The following is a 16761-nucleotide window of genomic DNA, read 5'->3' on the forward strand; positions in this document are numbered from 1 at the left end:
GAGTTTTTTGAATAAGGTAGTATTTATTTTGTAAATATACGCCTAAGTTGTGCTTAACAATAAAATTAATACTCCATGTGTTACATAACACGTTAAATTAAACTTGCTTATCTATTAAAGGCCACGGTAATAAATTTAAATTTGCTAACTTAGACTAAATATGTACGTTCACAGAAGACATTTAAGTGCACTTGCATCGACACAATTAGACAGATGAAATAGCAACTTTATATTATTAACATAAGTTAAAACAAGTTACTGGTAAATAAAAAAAATCGACTGCTCTGCCCCGCCCTGCACATGCACTTTAACACATTCATACACTTATGGCATCATCCACCACTCCCTGTTTTGTCTATAAATTATGGAAATTGTGCTTTAAGCTTCCGCTTAAATTGTTAATTTTAAGAGAAATTGTGTGTTAATTTGTCGGCGCAATAACCGATGTCGTCGTCGTTGTTGTTGTACTTATATCTTGCGTTGTATGAGGCAAGAAGTAGGGCTTTGAGCTAGAATTCTGGAACAAATCGGACACATACTTAGCCTGAAAAGAGAAAGAGACAGTAAAATAAAGTCAATTAGAAAACACACAATAAAGATGCTCCTAAAAGTATGTGATATAGGGAAGCGTCTACGGTAAGCAACAAAAAACAAAGATCTATAATTATCTTTAATTAAGAATCTTTAATCATGTATGTATGTATATGAATTTCCTATTATAAATTGCATATTTTACAAGGCACATTGAAGCGTGAAATTGCAGTAAACAGCTGCAGTACTCGTATCTATCAAGTTGCATGCCTCCCCTATCTGTAAGCGATTCCACCTGAACTGCTGTCGGCTCATGTTTGCATTCGACTCTCAAGACTGCCAGGTGTCATTACTGTCATTACCGATATCGGCTTAGCTTTATCTGCATGCAATTGAGTCAGTGTTTTGATTGGCAGCACGCAATGCCTGGCAATCGCCTCAGGAAGGTGTTGAGTTATGACAAAAACTACAATGAATGCCGCATTCTTTCATGGAAACATGGGACGATAGAAACGCAAATTATGGATTTATGAAATTTTAATCTCTCTCTATCTCTCTATTTAAGCTTAATTTACAAAGTCATGTGTGCGAAGTATGGGAGAAAACATTTCTCCCTGTCCCTCTCTCTGCCTTCAGAATCACTCCTCTTTGGTGGACCAAACTGTATTCCAATTGAACCAGTTTTTGGGCACAAAGTAGCTCTAAAAAGATGGGTAAGCAATTGTGAGTTGAAAGTGCCACAAAGTATAGCAAAAACTTGAATAAAAATCAAAGCGAACATAAGCAGGGGAGAGTGCATGCAATATTTCTTGGAAAAACGCAACAGAGTCTTGAAATCAAATCCAACTTACCACAACAATGGCACAGAGAGCGCCTATTGTCGAGCCGGCCAACACATCCGACCAGTGATGTTTATAGTCCGACACACGACTCAGAGCCGTATACCAGGCAATCATGATGAACACAAACTGCAGAAAGTGACGCAACAGCCTCGATCCACGCCAGGTCATGCGTGCCTGCAGATAAAGCTGGAAGAAAATGCCGCAAACAATGTACCAATGATATACTAGACACACAAGGCAGCACAACAAACAAAACTTACCGCCACATAGACCATCGTGTAGAAGGTGAAACTGGAGTGTCCGCTGGGAAACGAGAGGCGCATCTCTTTGAGCATGCGCGCCGACGAGCCATCACCTACACAGCGAAAATCTTGGATGTATTTGCCAGCATTGCTCGGATCACTGCAGGTGCTGCCATCGGCCATAATGGGTTGGCAAACCTGTGAAAGTAAAGAACGCAATAGGCTGAGTGGAAGCACTAGAACACAGAGAGAAAATAATACATATTTTAAGTGCAATTGGCCGCCTCTGCTCTGTTTTGTGAATTAAATCGGCTTGGCGCGTAATTCGAAACACGCGGCATTTGCGCAAAAACAGTTTAACCAACAAGGCTGCTCTGGTTGGGCGGCATGCAGACATACATACATTCATATGTATATGTTTATATGAACATATGTTGCATATTACGAATATTGCATTATGTTTTATGCGCAATTATGCGGCGCTGTTGCCGATCTTCACTCAACAATAGGGCGGCACTGTGCTCCCTAACGCACAGCTGCAAATGCCGCAAGTGACAAAAAAAAAAATACCAACAAGCGGCCGCACCCCTCCACAGATAAGCTAACAAGATATATGTATGTATGGATGTATGTTTATATGTAGTAGATATACAAAAATAGCTAAACAAAGCCCAAAACTTCCAGAGCTACGCCAAAACGATAACAACAAGAATTGGCGCATGTAGCATAAATAAACAAGCGCAAAAAATAATAGCAACCCGGGTGTCACTTGAAGTTATGCGTGCAATCCAATACCCTAACGTCAAGTCGAACTTGCCGAGATATAAGTACATAAGTATACGAGTACATACAAATATCCATTCGTATGCAGATATGTATATTAATAGCTGTGATGGATTGGCACGTCGTGTGTGTCTGCCAAACGGAATGGCATGACATCCTGCGGCACATGTTGTAAATTAAAACTAATTGGCAATGTCAAGTAGTGTCGGGACACGGACACACATTTAATTGCCTTTTAATTATTGCTTCGACTTACCGCCATGAAATGTGGACGCAGACGTCCAATGGAGTACTTGGCTATGTCCGTTGTCAACTGACTGATGGCGGCGCCAAAAACGAATATGCCGATTTTCTTATAGCATTCGACCAGCCAGTCGGGAATCTGGTATTCCATGAAGACATAACGGCGCGAGGTCGCATTCCCATTGCCATACTTCGCATTATCCCGCGAGATGAGCAGCTCGACGGTGAGAAACTGTGGAAGAGCAGAGAAAGCCATTAACATATTTCCTTTTAGCACCTCATAAAAATGTCTCAAGCCAATGGTAAACCCTTTTCTTCTTGGGAAACGCAGTTAGCAGAGCCTCGTATGCAAATAGTTATAGTTCTCTACATGATCTCTCGATGGGTGCGACCTCGTACTGCATAATTAGTTGTACATTTTTATGACTGGCTATTTGTGCCGGAAAGGCCAGATGTTGTTGGGCACAAGTCTGCTCTAATTCCAATTTAATTACAGACATGTGGACAACTCGACACACACATGCAGACAACACAGCACTCCGTCTATCTACTATATTGGGGGTGTTTCGAGCCATTGCGTCAGTTCGAAATAAATAAAAATGTAAACAAATGTTTCACAAAACTGGAGCACTGCGCAACTGCACTTTTCGTTTTATAGCGATGTCTAGTTCATAATAATTCTGTTCATTTTTTAATGTGTGACAATGGTCTATCGGCAATTGTGAACTTGAAATCATTGCGCAATGGGCTTTTACAACGCACCAACTGACAGATGCTTGAAGTATTTTATGGGATAGCCATATGAAAACACTTGGGAACTGCAGAACTCAAGTGCCTCCTGGGGGGAGTTTAGAGACACACTGACATCAAATCAACAAGCTATTTAATTGGCTCGCTTGATGGCATGTACATAAAAAGTCGTTTAATCAATCTATGGGTGGCCTCCGGAAAAACCCCACAAAAAAGATGTTAAGCGATTCTTTAACAAACGAAACCGAACTTAAGCTCGGATTTTCAATTAAATGGGAACCAGACAACGATTTTTTCAACTTTTTTTTCAGAACTCCTAGGGTATGAGCAATTTCGAGTTCTGTAAGCGAACATATAGCATGTTCCAATACTACACATTCTAAATATTCTTTTTAGTTCTTGAAAAGAATACGTGAAATGACTTTTTATTTCATTAAAAAAAAACAATCATTTTGAAAAAAGTAGTCAGTTTCTTTAGCTATTGCTGTTTTTTAACCATAATCGCTTTAAAAGCATTATGATAGTTTTGAACTCTTTGTATTAATAATCTTCAATAAAGTAGGGAAAATATGTGATACACATTTTTAAGAACGTCCTGCAATTTCAATTTCGGGCATATGAGCAGGCCTGATTGCGCTTGGAAGGGATTTCATGCCGCTTTCTTTGGGTTACTTACCACCACACCTGGTATGACCAGTCCAATGATGTACAACATCCAGTTCCGGACGGTGGACTCCTTAAATGGGTGCTTAAGCGATTCATCGTCACAGAAAAAGCCGCGCTTGTATGGATCTCCGAGCAGAAAGAACAGAAGTATGGGAAAGCCAACTGCAAATAGAAATATTCAAAAGATTCAAAAACTTGAAGTCAAACATTCATACACACACATACACACATAATACGAGCATAAATAATGCAACAACATTTATCAATATTTCTTTTTAGTAGGTCATTGGGACTTAAGTGGCATTATCTACTACGTAGTGTGTCTGCCATTTGAAAAATTTTCAACTGTCAGCGCTCCCCAAACTTTATATGAATGACACTGTTGACTTATGATAGGGCTGAGCCATTGATAAGATTGCTGCGAGACGTGTGCGGAGTTTAAATATACATACGAATACGAGTATGAAAAACCAATAAACTATGCCAGCCCACTCCTATACGTTAACCAACAGCTGGGAGCATAAATTCCCTAGAGGCCCTTTCACCAAGTGCTGCCGCTGCCGCTGCCTTAGCTTGTCGGGGTGCTGGTGCTGTCTAATTAAAAATGCACTGCCATCAATAATAACAACTCAAAAACAAATTGAATGGAGTGCGAGCAGACAAATAGGCAACGCTTTAGTCACATTTGATTGATTGATTGATCAAATGCCTTGCCTTGGGCCATCTATCAACAAAATAAATTGTAAAGCTGCAACAACTTCAACTGCGATCTAATGAAAGTGTCAGCGGCACTTGAAAAATGTTTGTTTTTGGAAAGAGCTCTCCACGGGAGCGCAGTTCATAATTAAAATTGCATTAGCCTGTGCTGCCTTCCCTAAGTTGCCAGAGATTCCAAACGATTTCAATGAAGCGGCAATGCGTTGCAATTGCGCGTAGTACCTGCCTTCGTGGCAAGGTTATTGCCAGCCACGATCAGCGAGGCGTTTCAAATTAGAAAACCAGAAACTTCACTGATGCATTAGCCTAGCAAGGGGCAGTACACGTGAAAAATACTTCGTAGAGAGAGAGAGAGAGAGAGAGAGGGCGAAATTTGGTCTTATGAGCAAAATTTAAAAACATACTTGAAGAACCACGCACGAATCTAGATAAATCCAGCCCAATAAATTTAGCAAGAGTCGTACACTTCTGACGCATAAAAATCTGGCATTTTTAAAAGATAGCTCTTTATTCATAAACCAAGCGGATTAAAATGAGAATTATGATCTTGCATAAAGTATAGCAATTAAGATAATACTGCGAACGAGCCATGAAGTTTGCTTTTCTGTAACAATTTAATGAGAAAGATCAAGGGCGTACATAGCTTTTTCAAAAGGGGGGGCTCCAAAATAACAAGTTTGATTAAATAATGCGAGATGCGTTATAGTAATAATTTATACATCTGATATGTGCTATTAAACACAATTTGGAAACACTGCCCACTGGAGGCTGTATTCGACTATATGTAAGCATTAATATTACGACATAAATACTTAAAAGTATGCATGGAATTGGTTATTATTTGGTTGAGTTCGATTATAAGTATTTTATTGGTTTGTAAGCTTCAATTAAAATATGTGCTGCATATGTACGATATTTTTCTGAGTGTAGCCGTTGTTAGGTTAGGTTAGCTCATTAGGCAAATGACGGCGGCGCGGCTCATTACACGGCGTGGCAATGCGCCGGAAGACTGTCGCTAAATCTCGAGTGGCCGGCGGTTCAAGGCATTGGCGACATGGCACTTAAGGCGGCGTAAGCGCACGCCAGGAGACGCTGCCACTTAATTGCTTCCTATCGCTGGTGGAAAGCCAGGCTAACTGCAGGCAGCCACCATTAGGCACAACTGTCGCATTGTCATATTCGAAAATTAAGCTGATTCTGAGCATGACCTATGGCTATGCATATCTATAGAGAGAAAGGGAGTCTGACAAAGGTGACAAAGAATGAAAGGAAAGCCACCGCTTCAATTTTGCTGCTGGCAGCTGCGTTGAAATCTCTTTGGGAACAGGTCCCACTGTGCGTCGAACTGGAGCAGGCAGTCGACTCTTTGCCATTGTTCATTGCGATCTTTACGACCGTTTCGGTGCGGCTGGGAAAGTTCTAAATTGTTGGTTGCGGTGCAGTCGAGATTAGCGTCATATTACAAGAGCTAGTGAGAAGGAGTCTGTGGGCTCTGAGCTAATCCTGCCGAACAGTAGCCGACACATCTGTGTGTGGCTGTCATTTTTACGACTTTGCGACTGAAAATGAAAGTGTAGATGTGTTCCTTTGGATTATATCTTTAAATAGATACGAGTCTGTGTATGCCGATTAACTGGCTGAAATTTATAAAAAACATAAAAAATATTGTAAAATTCAGTTTCCAAAAGTAGAACGCTTTACAACTTAAACGAATTGTATTCTCTACATATGCTTATATATTTTTTGGGGGTGCCATAAAACGTTGACTCGACAGCACCTCCGACGCACACTAACGAGTATGTTACGCATATAGTAGGGGCTGAGAGCTCCAATTCGAGCGGAAATGCTTTGTTAAGTGACCAACGCGAAAACATGTAGGGGATACCAGCGGGCAGCAGCACTACAAAATGCATTTCAAACGAATTGTGGAACACCTAGCTCGCACATTGATAGCAGAGTGATAGCGGAGTGAGGGACGCGCCCAGTAAGAGCCACTCTAGAGGTAGAACGTACCTCCATGTCCACGTCCATTTGGTGTCAAGTTCATTTCAATAATAAAGCACCAAAACGCCGCGAATGCTTCAAGCGACCGTGTAATTCATATACTTGTATTGTATCCGAATATAAGTGTGTTTATATCGCCCAACAGAATTTAAGGCGAAAGCGCATGACGTCGACGATTTTCAACATCAACAAATTGTTTGATAAACAAAGAGGTAAATGCACACACACCACGCCAACTCGATGATGCTTAAACAAATTTAAATTGTCTACAAAGCATTTGCCGACCTACCAAAAAAAAACTGAACTAAAAAAAAAGACCAAACGCCGCCAAGTGTTATGCGTGCTTGCTGCTGTTGTTGCTGTTGTTGTAGTTGCTGCTGCGACAGTGTGGGTTTGCCTTTTGTCTTGACAGCAAACTCGTGCAAGTGCCACCGGCCTACACCACTCATGGCTACACATACAGACACAAATTGTAGCTTGTCTGGACAGTGAAAAAAATAATCAAGACTTCTGAGCTTAAGTCGATGTTAAACAGCAAGAACTGTACTATATAATCTTATCTGGAACTATGCCAAGAGCGAGAGGCTTGGTAGTCCACTTAAATTATAGACAGAGACCTCTTTCCGTTCCCATAAAACATGTGTCCTTTTTATACCCTGTACCCGTAGGGTAAAAAGGGTATATAAGGTTTGTGCAAAGTATGTAACATGCAGAAGGAAGCATCTCCGACCCCATAAAGTATATATATTCTGAATCAGCATGGCGAGAGAAATCGATCTAGTAATGCCCGTCCGTCCGACTGTCCGTCCGTCCGTCCGTCTGTCTGGATGAACGCAAGAATCTCAGAAACTATAAAAGCTAGAATAACCAAAGTGGGCATCCAGATTCTCCAAGGTCAGAGAAAGGACGAGTTTATTTTATTTTTTTTTAATTTCCCCCTGGGTACAGGGTATTACACTGTCGGGCTTGCTCGACTGTAGTGTTCTCTCTTGTTTAGTTTGTCATTTTAAAGCTAACATGGGAAGGAAAAGGCCAATGAACTGCTATACTTGTATCCTACTTGTATAACCTTAAAAGTTTCATTTGTCATTTAGTTGGTTTTTAAATGTCCCTAAGCCTGACACAGACAGCAAAAAAAAGCACAAAAAGTATTCACTCAAAATCAGTTTAATAATTTAAATCTAATTTTCTAATGAAACTGGACAGAATGATTAAAAATGCAGAAATAAGTACGGGTGAGATGAATCGATATACTATATCTGTCCGTTTTTAGCACCGTACTTTCGATTTGAAGTTAATGTGGCTGCTCTTGGAACTAGGAATATTCTTTGAAATGCTTCCATATTATTTAAAAACTCTAAAAAAAAACACATTTTCAGACAGGCAAATACTTTGCACACAAATTAGTCATTTTTAGAGAATATACTTGAAAAAATAAATTAAACATATAGTATAGATTTGTTTAGTTTTTGACAGTTAAAAGATAAATATATTTAACCTCGTTCACTGACGACAAACTTCTAGAGCTTTGATGGAGGTTCTATTCGGCAAGAGTTAAACAGCAAATAGAAATGCATTTCTCACAGTGTACAAGTGCGGCTGCACACTTTAAAGTTACGTCGTACTTGTTCGTTACTGTTTAAACAAATTGCCAAATGTTTACAAACACTGTTGATTCAATAAACAAGGGCGGCAAGTTGAACAATTAAAATAATCTTAAGTAACACGAGTATAAGTTGGAATTTCTGGTTAATTGCGAGTCGTAAAATTTTGCTCTGAGTGAACTTATATTTGATTTAAAATGGCCACCAGGGACACACACACATACATAGCTATTGAGATACAATCTCGTATATAAATTACAAGGGACAATTAACAAAGAGGCAAATGTCTAATATTCCAGACATACATACAACTGCTTTTAATGAACTGTTGCGGAAGTTAAATTAAGAACAATTAATGCCAAGATTTGCACTTTCAACCTCGCCAAGTAGCAGTGCAGCAGTTGAAGCAATTTTAAGGATGAGTGACAGACAGGCAGACGAACATCTCCCCTCCAACCACAAGAACGAACAACTTGCATTTGTCAATTGATTGATGGTGACAAGGACTTGGCGGAGCAATGTGTCTCTGTCGTAGCCTTGGCCAAGATCATAGACCTCCTCGTCATAATTGTGCAGGCACAGAAATCAGAGGGCAGGTATACATACTTGTACATAAGAAAGGCGATCGTTGGCAATTATGCGCTTGACTGCAATACAAAATCAGTGCACAAACAATGGCTGAAAAGGTTATCTAGCCCTCCTTTGGGGTACATGTGTGTCACATTTCTGGGAATTCCCAGCAATCCGTATACAATAATAGGTGTTGCGCAGGTAGCAGCTAAATAACGTCTTTCTTTTATTTGCGGGCCAATGCTGACTACATGATGATGATATATAGTACTATACTTGTATGATCATCATCACATTAAGGGGCTGAACACAAGCATTAAAATCTGGCAAAACACTGCAGGCGCAATTAAATGTTAAGTACTTTTCAAAACTGTAGCGAAATTGAAATTCCAATCCTCCACAATTATTGGTGGCTGCTGCAGTTTTTAATAAATGCGATGCACGTTTGTGTTTTTCTTTTCCCTATTTAGTGTGGATGCTTTCTGTTTGGATATAAATAAAGACAAATAAACAGTATTGTAATTGTTGTTGCTGCAGCAACAACCACAACAAACCAAAGGCATTGCATAAATATTATGCTTTCTACTTAGTTTTTGAAGAATTTCCTCATGCACCACAAATTGGTGCGGACTGCAGACCCCAAACATACTCGTACATACATACTGGCAGATATGTAGATGGGGTTTTGTATATGCATTTGATGAGTTTAATGACTTTACAAACTGTGGCAGAACCGAGTTTTCCAAAAACGAAAAACCACACACAAACACACGTGAGTGCGTGTCTCTGCTTCTTCGTATTCAATTAATGTCAGGGAGATCGGTTAGTGCCATTGACATGCCGTCACGCCTTGTCAAAATATATACGAGTATATGGAAGGAAAAGCCAAAAGTTGTCTTGTGGCAGCCAATTGGAAATCGCTTTTTCGTTTTCCTCTTCTCAGGTATCACTTTATCAGGTATCACTTTATCAACGACCAACCGACTCCGATTCCGACTAGCAAGAATGTGATCAGGTATGGAAATATCTCAACAGATATGGGCTGTGATACATTTTTAAACACAGCGCTCTACTAATTGGAATTTATTGGGGAAGCCTCTTTTTGTGTTTTAACATATTTGATTAAGTGCATTACAGATAGGGCGGGGAACTTTCTGAAACGCGCCCCATTTCTTATACTTACAGTATGTGGGCGAAGAAAATATAGTTGGTCGACTTAACAAAGTAACATTTTAAAACTTTTCAATTAGCACTTAATGGGCTACTAGCACGCCATAAAGCGTTTAAAATCGTTCAAAAGAGAAAAGTGTATTAACTGTTGCTCAATTTTGTGGGTGTTTCTAACTCTCTTATCGTTGCTGATAAGGCTTTCGACTTCTTTACAATCAAATCTATTTGCAACACATGACTCATACTACTTGTATAACCTTAAATATTTGTCAATACTTCCTCTGTACCTGGGTTGCCAGGCTGGTGTGCTTAATCATGCGCTGGCGACGCCTTTTGGGTTTAAGTCGCGCCATGTGAGTCAGCATGAAAGCTGACTACCTGAACCTTAAATCTACAGCTATGCTGGAAGAAAGAAGCACTAAGATGCGACCCCATCGAAAATATTTGCCACAGCAATCAACACAAAATTTATTACGTTCCACTGCCCCCAGAAAAGCGACGCACACAACCCATAATGGCAGGCGCTAAATTAAGTTTTGAGGTCTATGAGTTGCAAACTGGAAATATGGCGCGCCTACCGAGCAATTTACGTATCGCCAATTGCCCAGATACACAGAACAATTGTAGAGCCAAGTAAACACGTCAAAGTTGAAGAAGCAGATCGAGGTGTAGTTGTGACTCAACAAGGGGGGAAGAGCGCAGTACACAATGGCGATAATAAGTAAAGCTTACGAGAGCGTTCAGGTAACGCTTGTTTTGGAAGGTGAGTTGACGTCCCAACCCCAGCGAACCGGTTATATTTCGTACAACAAACACAAATGCAATTGCGACATAAAACGATGCACAACATTGTGCAAATAGGCTGGTGCACTTGAAATATCGTTACCAATTGGGTTTACCTATAGACAGACATTCGAATGCTACCTACAAATCTTAGGTGCTGATAATTGAATTTATTCGAAACTGCTGGTAATCACTTTTTGAATGCATAAAAACTCCCCCAACAAGGTGCACAATCAGCAATATCAGTTCATTTACCTCGGCGTGTGACACAATTATGCATTTGTTTAAACAATACACAAACAACGAGCTGAAGTACTGTCTGTGTAAAAAGTGCAGATGCAATAAAAGCTACACGGGCCAATTTACTCAGCTTTACAAAATCTTATGCACAATATACATAAAATCTAAACAGCGCTTTACTACTACAAGTATAAATAATGTTTATTGGACAAAAGAATACGGTTGAATATATTAGAAAGAGCAAAATCTTTAATTAAACAAGAAAGAAATGCTAAAGTCGAGCAGGCTCAACTCTTAAATACCCTGTACCGCCCCAAATTCTCGGGCTAAAGAGAATCTGGATACCAAGTTTGGTTATTCTAACTCTTATACTTTCTGAGATCCTTACGTTCATACAGACAGACGGACATGGATATCGACTCGGCTTGTCATGCTGATCAAGAATATATATACTTTGGGGGTCTGCCACGCCTCCTTCTGTGTGTTCCACGTACACCCGCACAAAACTAATATACTTTTTTACCCTTTGGGTACAGGGTATAAAAAGAGAAAACTCTTTTTAAATTTGTGATTCATCTTGAAAAGTCATTAATGTACGCAAGCTAAACAAAAGTTAACGACTTTTTCCATTGCATGGAAACATTGATTAAATCAATAATATTTGAAATAAGTCAATAGTGCATATACATATGTATGTATTTACATATGTACATATGTATACACTTGTGAAAACTACTAATTTGGTAATCTCAGTAAGCTATGAGAATTTATTGATGTCAACCACATGTACTAACAAACTAGTCACGAAATGTTTAAAACGTATTTTAATGGCACTCTACTGTCAAAGCACTAAGCCCGCAGCAGTTGCCCAAAGGGGAAAGAGTTGAATTTAAGAGAGTCCAAAAAAGAGCACACTATTAGCGTTCGTTTAAGAGCGCACTCAAGGTTGCTGCGGCATTCGCACACGCATACGCGTACACTGAGGCCACTTTTAATTACATAAAAAACAGAAAGAGAGCCGCACACAATAATGAAGGCAAACATAGCGCCAAAAACAAGCAGACGGCACAATTAATCAAACATTAGGTGCACAATCTTTTGAGCACATTTTTGGGGGAGATATTTGGTCAAAACATGATTAGACTTACCGCATAGCAGAATTATAATATCAAGGCCCACTCGGCACAAAATGCGTTTGTTTGTGTCCATGTTTTTTATGGTTAGTTGCTGTTGTGAGGAGCGTGTGTTGTTGTTGTTGCTGCCGCTGCTATTTCCGTTGTTGTCGTGCAGTCGCACTTCGATGTTGCTGCTGTCGTAGATGTTTTTGTTGCTGCTGTTGGCTAAAACAACGGTTGTTTGTGCAGTCCCTAAAGCGTTGTTGTTGGCCACGTTAGCGGCTAAATCCACGCCACCACTCAATTGACTTTCCGGCCGACGTAGCGGTGTTGTCTCACTCGCTGACGATTCGTTACTCATCGCTCTTTCCCACTTGGGTTATTAAATAACTTGCTGCGAAAAAGCTTGCTCTAAGCTTTGCGTCTTTCACTCACTGCTCCTCCACTATTGTGGCAGTGAACTTGAGCTTGAGAGAGCGCTTTTGAGACCAAATACAAAGGCAACCAGGCAATGGCAGCTGCAGCGGCTCTTTTGTTTTTGTTTTTTAGATTTTTTGTTGTTGTTGGCCGGTCATAAAGAAATCACGTTTGGCTTTATTATCGAGTAAAAATTTGGGCTTTCAAGTCTGTGGTTGCGACGTCATTGTTTGTGGCTGGGAAAATGTAAAATATAAAGAAAGAATAGCGTCCAAATTAAATGCTGGTTTACGCACGAGATGAGTAACGAAACAGAGTCCCTGATGATAAACAGATACATAGCTATGTATGACGACAACTTCTATCTCTTATGATTCACATCGAGGGAATAATATGTTGTGCCCAAGTTGGAATTGTCTTAGCATTAGCGTACATACTACCTATAACTAACATATAATGGTTTAATGACTGAGCAATTTCTTCAATTTTTTTTTATTTTTCAAGACTTTCCAAGGCAACAAGACATTTCATGAGAGCATCTGTGAGCATTTGGATGATGGATCATAGTTCTGGCTGGGCAGTCAATATTGGTCTTTTTTGATTCTCATGCATTCAAAAAAAATGCGCGAACAACTTTTTTCGACACCTGAAGAAAGTGTTAAAGCTTTTGAGAATCTTGTTTAAAAACTAACGCATTCTGACTGGCATAGTTATTGGTAAATTGATTGAAACGGAGGCACGAACAAAAGATTATTCAATAAAAACCCCCACTTGTTGATAAATCACTAACCAGTTAGTTGCTGAGTAAATTATTTCAGTGTAAGCTTAACAACTGTTCGATTCACTATCAAGGCACACAAGGCTTCCACTGGATGCACTTTGCTGAGAACTTGACGAATTTCTATAATTTAAGGCCATCTTCTTAACTTGTTTGCCCATCAAGGGGGCGTTGTAATAAGCAGGAATGCAAGCTATGCTGTTGGTATCCGTTCTTGCTGATTATGGGCCGTGGAGCGAGAAACCAAAGCCTTAATTTGACATGCCAGCTGACGAAGTGGCAAACGTCAATCAGAAATCAGCAACGCTCCCAATGTTGTTGATCGTGTCGCGCTGTCAGGCAGCATCACCGGAATAGGTGGATAGATGTTGTCAGTTGGCGATTGGACTCGCAACGATCGCCCGATCAGACAAGACCTATTTTTAGATGCTGTACGATAGCCCCTGGTCGATCGAGCCATTACTATGCATGCCTTGGCTAGCATTTTGTCTTTTGTTGCTGCCAACCAGTTTTGCCGATTCAATTCCCATGATTAATGCCCCCGTCGAGTGTGTAGGACAAAACCACAACAGCATTGCATCTTAATTTAAAAAACGAGTGAAGAAACAATCTCTGCGATATAATCTGACCTGACTGGGCTGGGAAGGGGAATGGAGGACGGTGGAGATGGGCACGTACTGAGGCTTGTTTGCTTAAGTGTTTTAATTGTTTTTGTTTCGGGCGGGCGGCATCTTTAAAACATCGGTTAAAAATTCATTAAGCATGCTAAATGCCTTGTAAGACACACAAAGGGTTTTAAGTTAAGGAAAGATGCATCCACAGGGCTGACAAACACCGACACACCTCCCTTATCGCGCTTATTTTATTTTATTTTTTCTAATCAACAGAACGGAAATTATTATGCTATCTTATCGGAGGCATTGCTTTATAAATGTAGAAGAAGTTCTAAAGCAAAAATGATGATTTTGTTTTGATTTTTACAACACTTCATTAAGATAAAACAGAATGACATGGAATGTCAGGAAATTTGGCGAGGATCGTATCTAATCTAAAGCCTGCACTCAAAGATAGAAACAGAAGTTGCAGTTGCAAATAAAAAAGGTTGTTGCTGAAATTCTTCACAGCACTATAAAATCGCATCTTTCCATATGGGAATCAGAAATTTTAATCAGATAATCGATTAACTTATGGCAGCCAGCGATCGACCACAAGCAGAGATTCCACTGGGACTGCCGGTTCCCAACAGCAGGCACATGTCATTTATGCATTTTTATGATCATGTCAATGTTGGCCATGGAGAGGAATAAGGTCAAGAAGCTGCGTGTAAGCAAATACTGAATTATTGAAATTAAGAAAAGCCAAATTGTGCATAAAAATCATAAATAAATTAAATGAAAATGAAAACAATTTACATAAACAGCAGGAATTTACGAGAGTATTTAGTTGGCGGTTGCGGCGCCAGCTTTTCATACTTAAGTACGTACATACGATATACTTGTATTAAGTATATAAATATCTTGCCATGAATGAAGCTCACGTCAGCAGCTGGCACAGGTTCAGTCCACAATGCATGCTCATGGCTTGGACGGGGGCATTCAATTTCATGGCCACAATACTGAAATGGCATTCAGTGGCAGTTCCAGACTTGGCGGCGACGGAAGGAAAATTGACACCAAATCGGCCATCTGTATGTACTACAAGGCTTGTTAATTGGCTGCATTATGGCCTGAAATCAGCAATTCAAATGCATTTTACAAACTCGCTGTCACATTGAAATCGAAGAAGCGGAATTTTAAGACGGGAAAAATGTAAAGTGTTCGATTGAGATATGGAAAGTGTTGGAGTTGGTTGCACAGTTGAACGACAAATATTTCATATCGTATAATAATGGGGGAAAATAAACTCGTACTGCCTAGGGATAAGAAGAATCTACATAACAAAAATTTGGTCACTGTAGACTCAGCCAGTTTAAAAATCCACGCTTTCCTTTGTCTTTGCAAAAAACATAACACAAACGGGGAAGGGATAGATAGGATAAAAAAGCTTGAATTTAACAAATATACTATCTATTTATAAAGCAATGCAGCGAGCTAATTACATCAGCGAGATGTAGAATGTTAAACTATGAGAATTATATTTCGAATTCTAAGTAAGAAAACAAAACAAAAAAAGAATTTGAAATACAATAGTAGATGATCTAAATGGAGAGCAATAATTAAGACAAATACTCATTCCCAAACGGAAAAAATCAATAATTCCACTCAATTCGATGTGCGGGCATGCACTTGCGTTTTGGCCAATTGCCAAATGGCTGGAAAGTGCATTAAAAATGGTCGAAATAAATTATGCAAATTCTATGAGCAGGAACGTGTTGGATATTGTAGATCGCCTAATAGCAGCAGTCATCATGAAAATAAATTATACATTTAGTGCGTCAGAAGCCGCGAATAAATCAGTAACTGTTCAATCAGCTCAATCATTTTTTTATATAATTTAATATTGATAAGACAGTCAGAGGCACTGCACAACTGATAAGGAGAAGGAAATCGCTTGCACGTAAAACAAAGGTGCGAAAGGTTTTGTAGGAATTACGCATTGGATTTAATTGATGTGCTACTTAACGGATTTGTGGTTCGGCCAGTGTGTCTGAGTTGGCAAAATAGCAACGACCTTGACCATAGCTTCAAACAATGACGCTTGGCCGAGTCAACGCAGCAACAAAAATCGATTTTTATGCCTTAAACGCCCACGCTTTTCCGCCAGCAGGTTTCTGCTTTTACTGCATAATAATTTATTTTTACACTTTTCGCACGCTCATGATTGTGTTGGCTACTTGTGGCCAATACCAATATACATATATGTATGTACGTATGTACATCCATGTGTAAACAGACAAAATTCTTATTGTATTTGTTTATGTTGAAATAAATTTGTTGGCTTTCACAGTGGTGGCCGCTCACTTTCCTGCCTATTTGTTTTGTTGGCCAAATATTTCATTAAAATTCAAAAGCGGGCGCTCAGCTTAATCAATAAGAAGCAAGATATATAACAAACAACAAAACGACGAATCCGATAACAAACCAAAAAAATGCTTGCAAATATTTACCTCTCGTGCAATTAATTAAAATATTTCCACAACAAGGCGTTGCCTTTTAAGTCTTTGAATTGTATCTTGGCACTTTATATTTTTATTGTTTCAAATACGCCACTCTCAACCATTGCGAAAAACGTTGTTCTATTCTATTTTTGCATAAATAAATAAACACTTCCATAAATTCGTAAGTTTGGACGGGCAGAGCGAACCCC

At 39.5% G+C, this 16761-nt stretch overlaps 1 protein-coding gene across 2 annotated transcripts; it reads right to left on the reverse strand.

The window, feature by feature from the left end:
- Window positions 1–3: 3 nt before the first annotated feature.
- On the reverse strand, window positions 4–16708 carry LOC115629571 (putative phosphatidate phosphatase). 2 transcript variants are annotated; one of them, XM_030526066.1, is made up of 7 exons: window positions 16562–16706; window positions 12294–12913; window positions 4068–4219; window positions 2655–2873; window positions 1634–1813; window positions 1383–1559; window positions 4–544 (listed from the first exon to the last, which is right to left on the reverse strand). In XM_030526066.1, the coding sequence occupies exons 2-7, from the start codon at window positions 12619–12621 to the stop codon at window positions 422–424; spliced, it is 1179 nt and encodes a 392-aa protein (XP_030381926.1). In that variant the 5' UTR covers window positions 12622–12913; window positions 16562–16706; the 3' UTR covers window positions 4–421. The 2 variants fall into 2 exon arrangements, with proteins under 2 accessions (XP_030381926.1, XP_030381933.1); XM_030526073.1 differs by lacking the exon at window positions 4–544 and adding an exon at window positions 1051–1232 and having other exon boundaries at window positions 16562–16708.
- Window positions 16709–16761: the final 53 nt, after the last annotated feature.

The sequence above is a fragment of the Scaptodrosophila lebanonensis genome, unplaced genomic scaffold, assembly GCF_003285725.1.
Source record: "Scaptodrosophila lebanonensis strain 11010-0011.00,11010-0021.00 unplaced genomic scaffold, SlebRS2 tig00000001-arrow-pilon, whole genome shotgun sequence".
Taxonomy (NCBI): domain Eukaryota; kingdom Metazoa; phylum Arthropoda; class Insecta; order Diptera; family Drosophilidae; genus Scaptodrosophila; species Scaptodrosophila lebanonensis.

Excerpts from the sequence above, each read along its gene's own strand:
- LOC115629571 (XM_030526066.1), bottom strand. The coding sequence starts at position 12,621 with ATGAGTAACGAATCGTCAGCGAGTGAGACAACACCGCTACGTCGGCCG. Across the intron at positions 2,874-4,067 it reads TGGTCATACCAGGTGTGGTG|TTTCTCACCGTCGAGCTGCT; the intron begins GTAAGTAACCCA and ends GCTCTTCCACAG. Across the intron at positions 1,560-1,633 it reads ACACGATGGTCTATGTGGCG|CTTTATCTGCAGGCACGCAT; the intron begins GTAAGTTTTGTT and ends ATTTTCTTCCAG.